Genomic DNA, 18303 nt, shown 5'->3' with positions numbered 1-18303 from the left:
ATGGAAGCTGCAGACACCCCAGAAATCTCTGCCTAGAGGCTTGGCACAAGGGGAACTTAACTCTGCAAGCGGACGCTCTCCCATCCTACATACTGCCTTTGGCAACATTGCCACTTACCAGCTGGGGTCACTTCTCCCCGATGGCAGGGGGATAACCTACTGCCACTGACCAAAGGGGCCCTGGGAACGGAAGGATCGTCGGCTTCGCGGCCCTGAGGGTTGCTGTCAATCGGTCACAACGGTGCTGGGCTCGCCCTCACTGGGAGGACCTGCAGGGGCGTCCATGTCCTCCCCAATATCAGGGCCCTTCGGCGAGGTGACGAGGGGCCCCACCATCGTAAGAAAGCTGAGGGGTGCGTCAGGGGACGCCGGACTACAGGGTTGTCCAGGAAGACTCCCGCGACGTGACAGGAAGGTCCTCTCCAGGCTCCCAGAGGTCAGTCCTCCGCTATCCCAGAGTGCCCCGGATCCCGGAAGTGCTTGGCTTCCCGGAAACTCCCGGCTAAATGACAGAGCCAAGACTTGCTTGACCGTTGCAACTGAACGCTTGCAGTTCGGCGGCTTTGGCGACCGCAGGAGGTCCGACTCGGCGTTGGGGTGTGCGTCGGCAGGGAGCTGAGCGGCGGGATGATGGAGGAGGAGGAACTGGAGTTCGTTGAGGAGCTGGAAGCCGTGCTGCAGCTCACGCCTGACGTGCAGCTCGCCATCGAGCAGGTGAGCGTTCCGCCTCCTGAGGGGAGGGGAGTGCGGAGGACGGGGCATCTCTGGGGGTGGGACCGCGAGTGGCTCGGGGAAGAAGCGGTCTTTGGACTGAGGAGTGGGAGCTCGGCACGGAAGGGAAAGGAGAGGTTTGGGGGAGGTGGTGGCGAGCAGGGGCCTCTGAATCCAGAGAAGGGAGAGAGCCCATTTTCGGCCTTGATTGTGTTTGGAGAGGGGGGCATCTTGGTGCATTGGGCAAAGATGTGCTTCCCGAAAGGATGAACCTGTAAGTTGGGACCTCATGAGTAGCCATCTCAGATTTGGGGGATTGTAGAGTTGTTCTTTCATTTACCGGGCCGGTGTGCCACTCTTCCGAGTCTCAGGCTAGCCCTCTGTGAGTGACTCCGAATTGAGGGGAGGGCGTAACTTGAATTTCCGAAGCGGATCACAGCCGAGGGAAAAGGTTGAAAAAGGACTCCTTTACCATACTTAACATGGTTGGGAATTCCTGCTGTTGATTAGTTTGGGTTAGGTTGAAGAATATTCTCAGGAGGTCTTCCTTCCCTGCAGGGACTCTCTAGTTGACTAAATTCTCTCTTCAAGTTTATTGATTTTTTAAAAAAGTTATGATATTAGGAATAGCAATTTAGACCTTGTATTGCTCCTGATACAGGAAGGTCTCTTTTAAGAATTTTTTTTATAGATGATTGATTTCATAGAGACAGGAGAGGAGAGAGAAACATCGATTTGCTGTTCCACTTATTTATGCATTCATTGGTTGACTCTTGTATATAACCTGACGGGGGATGAACCTGCACTTGGTGTATGGGTACAGTGCTTTAACCAATTGTGCTACCTGGCCAGGGCCAAGTTCCTGATTGCCAGCTCTTCATTTCCTGACACTATCTGAAACATAAAAATTGCTTCACTGCATATTAAATTCTGTCACTGAGACTTCATTGAGACATAGTGCATAAGTCTGTTATCAAGACTGCCTTAAAAAATAATACTTTATTGATTTTAGGGAGAGAGGAAGGGAGAGAGTGAGACAGAGACATCAATTTATTCCTGTATGTGTGCTGGCGGAAATAAAACCCATAACCTTTGCATACAACACTCTTAACAACCAAGCTCTCTGGCCAGGGTCAAGACTTATTTGATATAACCATGTATGTCATCAGCTGGTTTAATTTTATTTGTACAGTTGACCACTTATTTTTCCTTGTTGTTGGGATTTTATTGATTACTGTGGAACATTTCACTGTTGCATGTTCTGTTAGTTGCACCAAGATGCACGATGTTAAAATTACAGATGTTGCCTGACCGGGCAGTGGCGCAGTGGATAGAGTGTTGGACCGGGATGCGGAAGACCCAGGTTTGAGACCCCGAGGTCGCCAGCTTGAGCGAGGGCTCATCTGGTTTGAGCAAAAGCTCACCAGCTTGAGCCCAAGGCCACTGGCTCGAGCAAGGGGTTACTTGGTCTGCTGAGGGCCCGCGGTCAAGGCACGTATGAGAAAGCAATCAATGAACAATTAAGGTGTCGCAATGCGCAACAAAAAACTAATGATTGATGCTTCTCATCTCTCCGTTCCTGTCTGTCTGTCCCTGTCTATTCCTCTCTCTGACTCTCTCTCTGTCTCTGTAAAAAAAAATTTTAAAACCCTGACCGGGCGGTGGCGCAGTGGATAGAGTGTCGGACTGGGATGCAGAGGACCCAGGTTCAAGACCCTGAGGTCACCAGCTTGAGCGTGGCTCATCTGGTTTGAGCAAAAGCCCACCAGCTTGAACCCAAGGTCGCTGGCTCGAGCAAGGGGTTACTCGGTCTGCTGAAGGCCCACGGTCAAGGCACATATGAGAAAGCAATCAATGAACAACTAAGGTGTTGCAACGCGCAATGAAAAACTAATGATTGATGCTTCTCATCTCTCTGTTCCTGTCTGTCTGTTCCTGTCTATCCCTCTCTCTGACTCTCTCTCTGTCTCTGTAATAAAAAAAAAAATAACTAAAATAAAAAATAAAATAATAAAATAAATAAAATTACAGATGTTGATGAAAATTAAAGATTTACTTTAACAGATTTTTTTATCTATTGTGTGTTAAGCCTTATAAAATGAAAAAAAAAATTTTTTTATCTTCAAGAAATTTATCACCAAGTATGGAGGAAAGAAATAATACATTAAACAAGATAGAAAGATGATAGTTATTTTGCCTGACCAAGCAGTGGCGCAATAGATAGAGCATTGGACTGGGCCACAGAGGACCCAGGTTCGAAACCCCGATGTTGCTGGTTTGAGCGTGTGCTCATCCGGCTTGAACTTGGAATCGCTGGCTTGAGTGTGGGATCATAGACATGACCCCATGGTTGCTGGCTTGAGCAAGGGGTCACTCGCTTTGCTGTAGCCCCTCGCCCCCAAGGCACATAATAGAAAGCAGTCAGTGAACAACTAAGGTGCTGCAAGGAAGAATTGATGCTTCTCATCTCTCTTCCTGTCTGTCTCTGACACACACACACAAACACATACTAGTTATTTCTAATCTGTCTTTATATAGGTATTTCCAAGCCAGGATCCTCTAGATCGAGCTGATTTCAATGCTGTGGAGTATATCAATACCCTCTTCCCCACAGAGCAAGTAAGTATGGAATTTCTTTCATTTCAGTATTATGATTGGTGTATTATACTGTATAACTGAAGGGGTCTTGATAAACAAGGAGTGATTCAAATCAAACTTTATTGTAACCAATTGGGGGGGTGTAGCTAATACCAAATACTGTTGTTGTGTTAGAGTGGAATTCTTTGTATAGTGAGTATATGATGAGAAATTGTACCCTTAAATATTTTCCTGGGCTAAATTTTAAGCCTGTACTCTGAAAATATTACATACGTGTTCTAGCACCAATATTCAATACATTTGGTTTTAGTAGTATTTGCTATATAAATTAAGAATGAAAATAGAGGTTATAATATTTTCTTCTCATACCCCAGCAGTGGTCAGCAAACTCATTAGTCAGCAGAGCCAAATATCAACAGTACAACGATTGAAATTTCTTTTGAGAGCCAAATTTTTTAAACTTAAACTGTATAGGTAGGTACATTGTTATTAACTTAATTAGGGTACTCTTAAGCTGGCCTTTGCTAAAAATGTCACATGCTATTAGGTCACATGTGGCTTGCGAGCCGTGGTTTGCTGACCACTGCCCTAATGCATGTTATTGTAAACCTTGGGGATGTTCACACCCTCCTCTGGAGACTGCTACTCTATAGGCAGTAGGTGTTCACTGAAGGACTCTTGATGGCTAATGACTAGATCAGCTTCACATTTTAAGAAGTCCATCTGGCAGCAGTGTGGAGGGTGAGTTGGGGGGAGGCAGAACTGGAGGCAGGAAGACCAGGTCGCAGATGGCTGTGATAGATCACTTAAGAGGGATGATGGGAGCCTAGGTAGAGACTGGGACTGAGAGAACAAGATCCAAAAGCTATTTAGGAGGCAGAAGACACAGAATTTGGTGGCTGAAGTGATGTAGAACCTCACATTTACTCACTTCTTCAATAAAGAACTCCTCCTCTGCCTACCTCTGTAAGAAATTTGCAGCTAAAGGGATGAACAAGGCAAATACACTCCTTCCCAATATAGAGCTTCCAGTCTACCTTCATAGATAATAATTACACCTAAGTAAATTATCATGACTTTACAATAACTTGTTTGGATAACTAACTATTAATTCTCAAGAGTTCTAACTTCTAGTACAACTATAATAAGAGTGCACATATATTGGATGCTTGCTATGTCCAAGGCACCATTCTAAATGCTGAATAATGATAAATTCTCCACTTTGTTAACATGCTGGTTTTATGATGAGAATAACGAGGCACAGGGAGATAAAGAATGCTCAGATTCAATGTGATAGCACTGTTGTGAAGGAAACATGCAAGTACTGTGAAAGCAGAACACACAGGGCCTTCCTCAGTGGGGGGGATCCAGAAAGGCTTCCATGAGGAAATGACATTTAAGCTGTGCACCACAGGCCAAACCAAGGGTTTTGAACTTTGATTTCTAGCCTGACAAAGTGGGTGTTGGCACCTTTACCCTATATTGGGAGTAAGATTTCAGTGTAAGTAGACTAAGATTAGGGTGTAAAGGCAAGCTCAGTTTTGAACATAGTTGGGCCATCAGGTGGAGACATGTAGTTGGATAGTATTTTAATCTGAAGCTCATAATCCCTATAATTGTTACTATCTTGGCATAAATTCATCTCAACTTTTTCTGATGAACATGGTTGTTTTGGGGTTTTTTTTTGTTGTTTTGTTTTGAACTTTTCCGAAGTTAGAAGTGGGGAGGCAGTCAGACAGACTCCCGCATGCGCCTGACTGGGATCCACCCGGCATGCCTACCAGGGGGCGATGCTCCTTTGTGGCTAGAGCCATTCTAACACCTGAGGCAGAGGCCATGGAGCCATCCTCAGCACCTGGGCCAACTTTGCTCCAGTGGAGCCTTGGCTGCGAGAGAGGAAGAGAGAGATAGAAAGGAAGGAAAGTGGGAAGGGTGGAGAAGCAGATGGGCGCTTCTCTGTGTGTCCTGGTCGGGAATTGAACCCTGAACTTCCACACGCTGGGCTGATGCCCTACCACTGAGCCAACCAGCCAGGGCCTGATGAACATGTTTTTGAAATAAAGTTGGAAAACATGGCATCCTACTGTGTGATCCTCTTTTCTGAGACTTCACAAATAGCCTTTAGAGCTCATCATTTTCTTTCCTTTTTTTTTTAAATATTTAATTTATTGATTTCACAGAGTGGGGCAGGAGTGAGAAGTATCAACTCACAGTTGCTTCACTTGAGTTGTTCATTGCTTGCTTGTTATATGGGCCTTGTCCAGGCAAGCCCAGGGTTTCAAATCAGTGACCTCAGCATTCCAGGTCAAAACTTTATCCACTGTAACATCATAGGACAGGCAGAGAGCTCATCATTTTCTATGAAAAAGGAATTCTGGGAATTAGCTGAACATAGAACAACTGATATAAGGATAGTTTTTTGGTTTTTATTTTTAATTTTTAAATTTTATTTAGCAAATTAACTGTAACAGGATGACATTGATCAATAAGAGTACATAGGTTTCAGGTAAACATTTCTATAGCATTTGAACTGTTGATTATGTTGTATACCCAACACCCAAAGTCAGATCACTTTCTGTCACCATATTATTTGTCCCTCTTTACACCCTTCCCCCATCCATCCCCCACTCCCCCCCCCCCCACATCCCCTTTCCCCTGGTAACCACTTCACTTTTTTTTTTAATTCTTTTTATTCCCTGTAGATTTTTTTTATTAATTTTAATGGGATGACATTAATAAATCAGGGTACATATGTTCAGAGAAAACATCTCCAGGTTATTTTGACATTTGATTATATTGCATACCCATCACCCAAAGTCAAATTGTCTTCTGTCACCTTCTATCTGTTTTTTTTTGTGCCCCTCCCCCAACCCCCTCTCCCTCCCTCTCCTCCGTCCCCCTCCACCCCCGGTAACCACTACACTCTTGTCCATGTCTCTTAGTCTCGTTTTTATGTCCCACCTATGTATGGAATCATATAGTTCTTAGTTTTTTTCTGATTTACTTATTTCATTCCGTATAATGTTATCAAGGTCCATCCATGTTGTTGTAAATGATCTGATGTCATCATTTCTTATGGCTGAGTAGTATTCCATAGTGTATATGTGCCACATCTTCTTTATCCAGTCTTCTATTGAAGGGCATTTGGTTATTTCCATGTCTTGGCCACTGTGAATAATGCTGCAGTGAACATGGGGCTGCATGTGTCTTTATGTACCAATGTTTTTGTGTTTTGGGGGTATATTCCCAGTAGAGGGATTGCTGGGTCATATGGTAGTTCTGTTCTTTTTTTTTTTTTTTTAATTTTTAATTTTATTTTATTCATTTTACAGAGGAGAGAAAGAGGGACAGAGAGAGACACAGAGAGAGAGAGAGACAGAGGAGAGAGAGACAGGGGGGAGGAGCTGGAAGCATCAACTCCCATATGTGCCTCGACCAGGCAAGCCCAAGGTTTCGAACCGGCGACCTCAGCATTTCCAGGTTGATGCTTTATCCACTGCGCCACCAGAGGTCAGGCGGTAGTTCTATTCTTAATTTTTTGAGGAACCACCATACTTTCTTCCTACATTCCCACCAACAGTGGATGACGGTTCCTTTTTCTCCACAGCCTCTCCAACACTTGTTACCTGTTTTGTTGATAATAGCCAATCTAACAGGTGTGAGGTGGTATCTCATTGTAGTTTTGATTTGCATTTCTCTAATAACTAATGAAGATGAGCATCTTTTCATATGTTTGTTGGCCATTTGTATTTCTTCCTGGAAGAACCATTCACTTTTATCTATGTCCATGAGTCTTAGTTTTATATCCCACCTTGTGTGAAATCATACAGTTCTTAGATTTTTCTGATTTACTTATTTCACTCAGTATAATGTTCTCACGGTCTATCCATGTTGTCATAAATGTCACTATGTTATCATTTCTTATGGCCAAGTAGTATTCAATTATATATATGTATCACATCTTCTTTATCCAATCATCTGTCAAGGAACACTTTGGTTGTTTCATATCTTGGCCACTGTGAATAATGCTGCTATGAACATGGGGCTGCATGTGTCTTGATGTACCAATGTTTTTGAGTTTTGGGGGTAGATACCCCGTAGAGGAATTGCGGGGTCATATGGTAATTATATTATTAATTTTTTGAGGAACCACCATACTTTCTTCCAAAATGGTTGTACTAATTTGCATTCCCACCAGCAGTGAATGAGGGTTCCTTTTTCTCCACAGCCTCTCCAACACTAATTATTACCTGTCTTGTTGCTAATAGCTAATCTAACAGGTGTGAGATGGTATCTCATTGTCGTTTTGATTTGCGAATAGCTAGTGAAGATGAGCGTCTTTTCATACACCTGTTGGCCATTTGTGTGTCCTCTTGGGAGAAGTGTCTGTTAAGGTCCTTTCCCCGTTTTTTTTTTTTTTTTTAACAGAGACAGAATCAGAGAGAGGGATAGATAGGGACAGACAGACAGGAACAGAGAGAGATGAGAAGCATCAATCATCAGTTTTTCGTTGCGTTATCTTAGTTGTTCATTGATTGTTTTCTCATATGTGCCTTGACCGTAGGCCTTCAGCAGACCGAGTGACCCCTTGCTTGAGCCAGCGACCTTGGGTCCATGCTGGTGAGTTTTTGTTCAAACCCAGATAAGCCTGCGCTCAAACTGGCGACCTCAGGGTCTCGAACCTGGGTCTTTCTGCATCCCAGTTCGACGCTCTATCCACTGCGCCACCGCCTGGTCAGGCCTCTCCCCATTTTTTAATTGGATTGTTTGCTTGTTTGTTGCTGAGCTTTGTGAGTTCTTTATACAGTGTGTCTGTAAAGTCATGGTGCACTTTTGACCGGTCACAGGAAAGCAACAAAAGACGATAGAAATGTGAAATCTGCACCAAATAAAAGGAAAACCCTCCCAGTTTCTGTAGGATGACATGGCAGCATGTGTGCATGTGCAGATGATGACGTAACACTGTGTATATAGTGGAGCAGCCCATGGCCATGCCAGTTGAGATGTGGCAGTACAGAGGAAAGTTCAGTGTGTTCTGTGGCTCGCTAAATTAGAATCTGTGACCAAAGTTCAACATGAATATCGGCGCGTTTATAATGAAGTGCCACCACATAGGAATAACATTACTCGGTGGGATAAGCAGTTGAAGGAAACGGGCAGTTTGGTGGAGAAACCCCGTTCTGGTAGGCCATCAGTCAGTGACGAGGCTGTAGAGGCTATACGGGATAGCTACCTAAGGAGCCCTAAAAAATCTGTGCGTAAGCCCACATCGAACTGCACTAAATAGGTATGAAACTGGGAGAGTTTTCCTTTTATTTGGTGCAGATTTCACAATTCTATTGTCTTTTGTTGCTTTCCTGTGACCAGTCAAAAGTGCACCATGACTTTACGGACACACTGTATATTTTGGATGTTAACCCCTTATTGGAGCTGTTGTTTGCAAATATCATCTCCCATTTAGTTGGCTGCCTATTTTTTTTTGTCAGTTTCTTTTGCTGTGTAGAAGCTTTTTAGTTTGATATAGTCCCATTCCTTTATTTTTGCCTTTACTTCTCTTCCCTTTGGGGTCAAATTTATAAATTGTTCTCTATGGCCAAGGTCTGTAAGCATAGTACCTATATTTTCTTCTATGTTATGTATTGTTTTGGATCTTATATTTAGGTCTTTGATTAAATTTTCTTTTGTATTTTTCTGAAGTGAGAAGTGTGGGGGGGGGCAGACAGACAGACTCCTGCATGTGCCCAACTGGGATCCACTCAACATACCTACCAGGGGGCGATGCTCAGCTCATCTGGGGTGTTGCTCCGCTGCAACTGGGGCCATTCTAGTGCCTGAGGCGGAAGCCATGGAGCCATCCTTAGCACCTGGGCTAACTTTGCTCCCATGGAGCCTTGACTGCGGAGGGGAAGAGAGAGATAGAGAGAAAGGAGGGGGGGAAGGGTGGAGAAGCAGATGGGCGCTTCTTCTCTGTGCCTTGGCTGGGAATTGAACCCGGGACTTCCACACACTGGGCTGATGCTCTACCACTGAGCCAACCAGCCAGGGCCTTTGATCCATTTTGAATTAATTTTTGTGCAGGGGGACAAATTGTAGTTAAGTTTCATTCTTTTGCATGTGGCTTTTCATTTTTCCAGCACCATTTATTGAAGAGGCTTTCTTTTCTCCATTGTGTGTTTTTGGCTCCTTTGTAAAAAATGATTTGTCCTTATATATGTGGATTCTTTTGTGTGTGTGTGTGTGTGTGAGTGTGTGTGTGTGTGTGTGTGTATGTGTGTGTGATGGAGATAGAGGAACAGAGAGAGGGACAGATAGGAACAGACAGGCAGTAAGGGAGAGAGATGAGAAGCATCAATTCTTTGTTGAGGCACCTTAGTGTTTCATTGATTGCTTTCTTATATGGGGGTTGCAGTAGATTGAGTGATCCCTTGCTCAATTCAGTGACCTTGGGCTCAAGCCAGCAACCTTGGGCTTCAAGCCAGAGACCTCTGGACTCAAGCCAGCAACTATTGGGTCATATCTATGATCCCACACTCAAGCCAGTGACACCATCCTCAAGCTGGTGAACCCATGCTCAAGCCAGCAACCTTGAGGTTTTGAATCTGGGTCCTCTGGGTCCCAGTTTGACGCTCTATCCACTGCACCACTGACTGGTCAGGCCATGTATCTGTTGTTTTATTTCTGGACTCAATTGTGTTCCACTGGTCTGTATGTCTATTTTTCTGCCCATACCATGCTGTTTTGATTATTGTGGCTCTGTTGTATAATTTGAAGTCAAGTAGTATTAAAGATAGTTTTAACCATGAAAATCTTTCTTTTACCTTATCCAATCAAGATTGCTGACCCACCAAAACAAGAATAAATGAATGTTAGATTTGACAATTATGTATGCAACTAGCAGGTTTTCACATCTTACTGATGTTTCTGTGTGTATTCATTTATTTATTTACTTTTAGAGGGGAGGGAAAAGGAGAGAGATGAGAAGCATCAACTTGTAGTTGTGTCACTTCAGTTGTTCTTTGATTGCTTCTCATATGTGCCTTGACGGGGTGGTGGTGGGGCCTCCAGCTGAGCCAGTGACTCCTTGCTCAAGCCAGCGACCATGGGCTCAAGCCAGCAACCTTTGAGCTCAAGCCAGTGACCATGGGATTATGTCGGTGAGGCCATGCTCAAGCCAGATGAGCCTGCACTCAAGCCATTGACCTTGGGGTTTCAAACCTGGGACCTTAGTGTCCCAGGTTGGTGCTTTATCCACTGCGCCACCACCGGTCAGGCAGTGAGTGTATTTATTTTTAAACTACTAAAGGTAGCACAAGACATTTGTTGTTCCACAGATTCAGTTGTATATCTTGTCTTATGCCCCTGTGTACATGATAATGAGTAATGTAATTTCTTCAGTGACTCAGAGAATTTATGACCCAGGGTAACCTTTATTTCCCAATCCCAAGTTTACACTGAGCAATTCATCTTTCAACCCAGATTCCCATAGGAAGGCCTTAAGGAAAAATAATAGAAAGTAGTGGCATGATTTACACTTTCTTTCAGCTGTTGCTATATCTTGGGCGAAATTTATCTATATACGTCATGGACCTGTGGTAAATACTCGTGAATTACGAGTTTAGAGTATTTAAAGTAGATGTCAGTTTATCAAGAATAAATTTAGTGTCACTGAGGAGGAGGGTATGTATGTGTTTCTATTGAGTGGCAACTGCTGCATGTCTGTGGTTGCCTGCAGACAGGTGTGGACTAGAACAGATCCCTGATGTTTCTACCTCCTCAGGTCCAGGTGTGAGGAACTCGGTGTCTGTATTGAAAAGGACTCCCTGGGTAGTTCTGAAAAGTAGCCGGGTTTCTAGTCTCCTAGCAGAAAACTGAAGATAACCATGTGTCATGTTTTCATTAGAGGTTTGATTAGGGAAACTAGATGAAATTTATAAAAAGAGCTAATCTAATTAAGAACGTTGAATAGAGTCATATGGAGCTGTTTATACAGAATTATTTATGATCTCCCCAAATGTTCTACACCTATATCGTTAAGAGAAAAAAAGATGCCAAATTACTTATCAGCCCAGTTTAATTTTTTTTAAGCCATATTGTATTTGCATAAAAGGGACAGTAGAAGGCAATGCACCAAAACGCTAATGGTGATTACACTCTGCTGGGGATGAGGGTGATTTTACATAGTTTCTGTAATCTGCAAGAACTGCCATAAGAATCAGGAAATACTTTTTAATAAGTCATTTTTAAATGGTGGGATTAACATTGTACAGCCACATTACAACAGAACTAGATGAATGATTCTCAGAGAGAAGATGTTATCACCCCCACCCAGGGTAGCCAGTCTGGATTCCTGTGGGGCGTTTTCCCTGCTGCTGGAGAGGCCTCAACCCCAGTGAGAGTCACTGTCCTTGTGAGGTACTGAATTGATAACAGGGAGTGTGTCATATCCCTCAGGTGTGCTGGGTGCACAAAAACTAGGTCAAGAACCATTATATTAGAGAGCTGGTAGAGGAAGAAAGAGCTGAGGCCCAAGAGTCAGACAGACTCCAGCATCTATGACCTTAGACAAAGCATCTATCCTTTCAGAGCCTGTTTTCCATTCTTCACACCAAGGACGAAAAGAGCATGCCTAATATGGTTGAGAAGATTGAGGGGAATCATTTTTATAAAATGTCTAGAAGAGTATTGCATAACAGATCCGCATGAAATATTAGCACCCTTTTCCTTTTGCTACCCCAGTAGTAAATCTGAAAGATAAAGAACACGTGGTCACCCGTGGGTACACCTAAGGTGCAGTCAAGCATTAGCATTTTAGGGTATTTTTTATGGCCTTTTAAAAAGCTATATTTATGGATTTCTTGATATTTTTAAGTATTTCCCCTCCTTATTAGCATGTTATTGTAGGTGATATGTGTTGTTTCAGAGCCTCCCTGCCTAGTGTCTTTTAGTGGTGGCATAAAAGTCCATCAATATATGTGTCCTACTTTATTTCACTTTTCTATTTATGGCCATTTATAATGATGGTCGTTCCCAGGTTTTCCCTTTTTTAAATACAGTCAAATATCAGAAGGTATAATACCGGTATATTTTTAATTCTTTTTGTGTGTGTGTGTGTGTGACAGAGACAAGAGAGGGACAGATAGGGATAGACAGACAGGAATGGAGAGAGATGAGAAGCATCAATTCTTCATTGTGGCACCTTAGTTGTTCATTGTCTGCTTTCTCATATGGTCTTTGATGGGGGTCTGTAGCAGAGCAAGTGACCCCTTGCTCAAGCCAGCAACATTGGGCTCAAGCCAGTGACCCTGTGCTCAAGCTGGTGTGCCCACGCTCAAGCCGGCAACCTCGGGGTTTTGAACCTGGGCCATCCACATCCCAGTTTGATGCTCTATCCACTGTGCCACTGCCAGGTCAAGCTGAATTACTCTTTTTAGAAAAAATGTTATGGCTTAAGCATGACCTTCATGTCTGAGTATGGAAATTTTAGCAATGGTTAATCAGTAGTTACTGATGTGGAATGACCTTTAAGTTATATTGTTAAATGAAGAAAGCATGGTGCAGGACAATGTGCATTTATATCAAGAAGAGGACATAAGTTATGGATGTGCTTTAAAAACATAGACATCTCTGAGAATGTTCAAAAGAAACTAGCCCAGAGCCATTGCCTCTAGAAAAAAAGAACTGAGGGGTGGATGGCAAGACAGGGCAAAGGAAACCTTACTGCTCACTTTGTGCCCTTTTCTATTTGAATATTTGGGCATGTACATGTTTTACCAATTTAAAATAGATTATAAATTTTTAAAAAAGATTTTTTATTGATTTTAGAGAGAGGAGAAAGAGAGAAAGGCTGCGGTGGGGAAGGGAGGAGCAGGTGCATCAACTCATAGTTGTTTCTAGTATCTATATGCCTTGACTGGGCAAGGCCAGGGCTTCGAACTAGTGACCTAGTGTTCCTGGTTGAAGTTTTAACCATTATGCTACCACAGGTGAGGCAAAATAGATTACAATCATTTTTTTTGAAAGAGAGACAGACAGGGAAAGACAGACAGGAAGGGAAAGAGATGAGAAGCATCAATTCTTGCGGCACCTTAGTTGTTCATTGATAGCTTTCTCATATGTGCCTTGATGGGGGAGGGGGCCTTTAGCCTAGCCAGTGACCTTGGGCTTCAAGCCAGCAACCTTTGGGCTCAAGCCAGCGACCATGGGTCATATCTAAGATCCACACTGAAGCCGTTGACCACACACTCAAGCTGGTGAGCCCTGGCTCAAGCCTGATGAGCCCGTGCTTAAGTTGGCAACCTCAGGGTTTCACACCTGCGTCTTCAGTGTCCCACGCTCTGTCCATTGCACCATCGCCTGGTCAAGCTAGATTATAATTTTTAATTTTGTTAGAGTTTCCCATTTTTAGAAAAGATGCAAGAATAGTACAAAGAATTAACGGCTATCCTTCATACTCAATTACCCAAATGTTAACATTTCTTAAATAGTTTTTTTTTTAAGTACCAAAACAGGTGTTGTTGTTTTTTTAAAAAGGAATGGGTTCCAACAGAGAGAAGCAAGACAAGAACTATTGTGCCTGTTTTGCTTATGAGAGATTAAATAGCTTGCCCTGTAGACACATGTAGACATACTTCAAGTTTGTTAGCGGCAGAGATTTGCCAAGCTCAGGTCCTCTGACAACTCAGGTCCTTTTACCATGGTGGTGATCTATACCCAGTCCAGTTTTTAATTTTTCCATTGATTTGAGAGATAGAGGAAGGGAAGGAGAGCGGGGGAAAGAGAGAGAGAAGAGAGAAACATCAACTTGTTGTTTCACTTTGTGGTTCCATTTAGTTGTGTACTCATTAATTGCTTCTCGTTTGTGCCCTGACCTGGGATAGAACCCATAACCTCTGGCACTGGGACGATGCTATATCCACTAAGCCACCCACGCACGGTCCAGTCCAGTTTTGAAATGACAGGCTTGACAGAGGATTCCTCTATTAAAATAACTTATTTTTTCTGAGATTTATCTCTATCTCAGTCTACTCTTGGATTTCTGAAAATGCTGAGTAACCATTGTCTCTGTCAGAATAGTAGACGCCATGTGAATGGCCCCATCTGACATCTCAAACACTTGTGACCTGGTTTTCTTACCAGACCTGCTCCTGGCAGGCTCCTGGTCTTCTGCCGGCACAGGTTGCTGGTAGCCATTTATAAGCTTAATTCTTAAATCACCCCCAATTCTTTTTCAGATAAAATATCTGTTGGCAAAAGAGAGAAGACTTAAAAACTTACCTACGTTTCTAAAACCTGAGTTAAAATGTTGCTATAAGACTGTACCATCTCTATTCCATTAGGGGGCACCATTTCCTCACAATTTTTGCTTGCTGAAGTTGTGTATATATAGTCCGTTTGTTTTTATTGTCATTGTCTTAAAAATAGAAATAACTTTAATTAAAATAGCAATGCACAGTCAACATAAAACAATTAGAAAATACTCAGGCAAAAAGGAAAAAATTTTAATTCTTCCTTTTCATAGATTACAACTACTGCTACTGATTTGGTAGTTTCCACCAGCTATTAGTACAGATTATGAATGCTCGTATTTACCCTTTCAGACCTTTTTCTAGTGGACCTATATACTTAGAAAAAATAGATTTACTTATTTATTTAAATATGATGTCGGGCCTGACCAGGCGGTGGCACAGTGGATAGAATGTCAGACTGGGATATGGAGGACCCAGGTTCGAGACCCCGAGGTCGCCAGCTTGAGCGCAGGCTCATCTGGCTTGAGCTAAAAGCTCACCAGCTTGGACCCAAGGTCACTGGCTCAAGCAAGGGGTTACTTGCTCTGCTGTAGCCCCACAGTCAAGGCACATATGAGAAAGCAGTCAATGAACAGCTAAGGTGTCGCAATGAAAAACTGATGATTGATTCTTCTCATCTCTCTCTGTTCCTGTCTGTCTGTCCCTATCTATCCCTCTCTCTATAAATAAATAAATAAATAAATAAATAAATAAATAAAATATGATGTCGAGTAATACTGTACACAAATCTTTTAAGTATACAGCTTGATGAATTTTCTTTTTTCTTAATTTATTGATTTTAGAGAGAGGGAGGGAGACACAGAAAGAGAGAGAGAGAGAAAAAGAGACAGTGTGCCGTGATGGGGGATCGAACCTGCAACATTTACGTGTTGGGATGATGCTCTAATCAACCAAGCTATCCAGCCAGAGCAGCTTGATGAATTTTCACAAAGTGAATTCAGCTATGTCACCTAGACCAAGAAATAAAATATCAATAGCGAAGATCTGGGAACAGCCCAAGTGTCCGTCAGTGGACGAGTGGATTAAAAAGCTTTGGTACATATACACTATGGAATACTACTCAGTCATAAGAAATGATGACATCGGATCATTTACAACAACATGGATGGACCTTGATAACATTATACTCAGCGAAATAAGTAAATCAGAAAAAACTAAGAACTATATGATTCCATACATAGGTGGGGCATAAAAATGAGACTCAGAGACATGGACAAGAGTGTGTGGGTTACGGGGTGGGGGCTGGGGGAGGGGAGGGGCACAAAGAAAACCAGTTAGAAGGTGACAGAAGACAATTGGACTTTGGGTGATGGGAGTGCAGCATAATCAAATGTCAAAATAACCTAGAGATGTTTTCTCTGAACATATGTACCCTGATTTATCAATGTCACCCCATTAAAATTAATTTAAAAAAAAAGAAAAGAAATAAAATATCTCCAAATGGTCCCTTTTTGTCTCTCCACAGTCATTATGTCTTTCTTTCTTTCTTTCTTTCTTTCTCTTTTCTTTCTTTCTTTCTTTCTTTCTTTCTTTCTTTCTTTCTTTCTTTCTTTCTTTCTTTCTTTCTTTCTTTCTTTCTTTCTTTCCATCATTATTCTAGTAAGATTTATCCATGTTGTTGTGTGTATGTATATTCATTCATTTTTATTGCTATATTTGTTGTATGAATTTTTCATGATTCTGTATATCAGAAGTCAGGCAAACTTTCTGTAAAGGGCTAGATAGTAAATATTTTAGGATTTGTGAACCATTCAGACTCTGTTGCAATTACTCAACTTGCTCAAAGCCAGCAGTAGATAATATGTAAATAAATGGGCACGGCTGGATTTCAATAAAACTTTATTTACCAAAAAATAGGCACCTGGCTGGATTTTGCAGTAGTTGCCACTGCTACTACACTTTTTTTAAAAAAAAGTAAAAATTGAATTGTACACTATGATTAAATTTTATGAAATGTCATAAATAACCATAATAGCTCATCATTTCCCTATAAAAGAGAAATTCCAGGAAGTGAAATAATAGTGGATCCTTTTCTTTCTTTATTGTAGTCTCTGGCAAACATAGACGAAGTTGTGAACAAGATTAGACTGAAAATAAGGTAAGTAATACTATATGTTATTAATAATGAAAAGTATGGTGTTAATTTATCACATTCTAGATCATACTTGTCTGTTAGCACACTGAAATCTTTGGTTTGCTGTAGATGGTAATTTTTTTTAATAATTTTTTTTTTTTTCTTAGCGAGAAAGACAAAGGGACAGACTGGAAGGGAGAGAGATGAGAAGCATCACTTCTTTGTTGAGGCTGTTTACGTGTTTATCAATTGCTTATATGTGCCTTGAAGGGGGTGGGTCAAGGAAGGGGTCAGGGCTCCAACTGAGCCAGTTACCTCTGGCTCAAGCTAGCAACCTTGGGCTCAAGCCAGCAACCATGGGGTCATGTCTATGATCTCATGCTCAAGCTGGCCTGTGCTCAAGCTGGTGAGTTCATGCTCAAGCCAGATGAGCCTGCACTCAAGCTGGCAACCTCGGTGTTTTGAACCTGGGTCCTCAGCATCCCAGGCTGATGCTATATCTTCTACACCATCGCCTGGTCAGGCTAAAATAATAATTTTTTTATCTGGGTTTTCATATAAGTTTTGTGACAACTCAATTCTTTGATCTGTCGTCAAGTATTTATAAAACGGGAAGGAAGCTGTAACAGGCTATTTAGAACAGTTAATCATAAAAGGAGACAAAAGCATTTCTACTATTATTATTTTTTAAATATATATATATATATTTTTAGCAAGAGAGAGAGAGAGAGAGGGACAGATAGGGACAGGCAGTAAGGGAGAGAGATGAGAAGCACATGCTCAAGCTAGCGACCTTGGGGTTTTGAACTTGGGTCCTCTGCATCCCAGGCCAACAGTCAATCCACTGCATCTCCGTCTGGTCAGGCTATTTTTAAAGATTTTATTTATTGACTTTACAGGGAGAGGAGGGGTGGGGAGCGAAAAGTATCTACTCATAGTTGCTTCACTTTAGTTGTTTGTTGCTTCTACGTGCCTTGACTGGGCAAGCCCAGGGTTTTGAATCAGTGACAGCATCCAAGGTTGATGCTCTATCCACAGCACCACCTCAGGTCAGGTTCTACTATTATTTTTTTTTTTTTTTTACAGAGGCAGAGATAGACAGGGACAGACAGACAGGAACAGAGAGAGATGAGAAGCATCAATCATCAGTTTCTCGTTGCGCGTTGCGACTTCTTAGTTGTTCATTGATTGCTTTCTCACATGTGCCTTGACCGCGGGCCTTCAGCAGACCGAGTAACCCCCTGCTGGAGCCAGCGACCTTGGGTCCAAGCTGGTGAGCTCTTTGCTCAAGCCAGATGAGCCCGCGCTCAAGCTGGTGACCTCGGGGTCTCGAACCTGGGACCTTCCACATTCCAGTCCGACGCTCTATCCACTGCGCCACCACCTGGTCAGGCTCTACTATTATTTTTTATAGCTTTATTTCTCTAGTAGATTTCTTTGGTTTTTTGTATTCCCACAACTTAGATATGAATATGATCTTATATTTGTATCCCTGGCCTGACCTGTGGTGGTGCAGTGGATAAAGCGTCGACCTGGAAATGCTGAGGTCGCCGGTTCGAAACCCTAGGCTTGCCTGGTCAAGGCACATATGGGAGTTGATGCTTCCAGCTCCTC

The 18303-nt window shown here is 42.4% G+C and overlaps 1 protein-coding gene across 1 annotated transcript in view; it reads left to right on the top strand.

Moving 5' to 3' along the window:
- The first annotated feature begins 496 nt into the window (after positions 1 to 496).
- Positions 497 to 18303, top strand: part of VPS53 (VPS53 subunit of GARP complex) — a 181072-nt gene continuing 163265 nt past the window's right edge. Inside the window, exons 1-3 of the mRNA XM_066363548.1 lie at positions 497 to 714; positions 3250 to 3330; positions 16664 to 16713. Of these exons, the coding sequence (XP_066219645.1) occupies positions 628 to 714; positions 3250 to 3330; positions 16664 to 16713 (218 nt within the window). The 5' untranslated portion in view covers positions 497 to 627. The remainder of the gene's footprint in view (positions 715 to 3249; positions 3331 to 16663; positions 16714 to 18303) is intronic.

Source organism: Saccopteryx leptura, chromosome 2 (genome assembly GCF_036850995.1).
Source record: "Saccopteryx leptura isolate mSacLep1 chromosome 2, mSacLep1_pri_phased_curated, whole genome shotgun sequence".
In the NCBI taxonomy this organism is placed as follows: Eukaryota; Metazoa; Chordata; class Mammalia; order Chiroptera; family Emballonuridae; genus Saccopteryx; species Saccopteryx leptura.
This window is presented reverse-complemented; position numbering and strand designations above follow the sequence as displayed.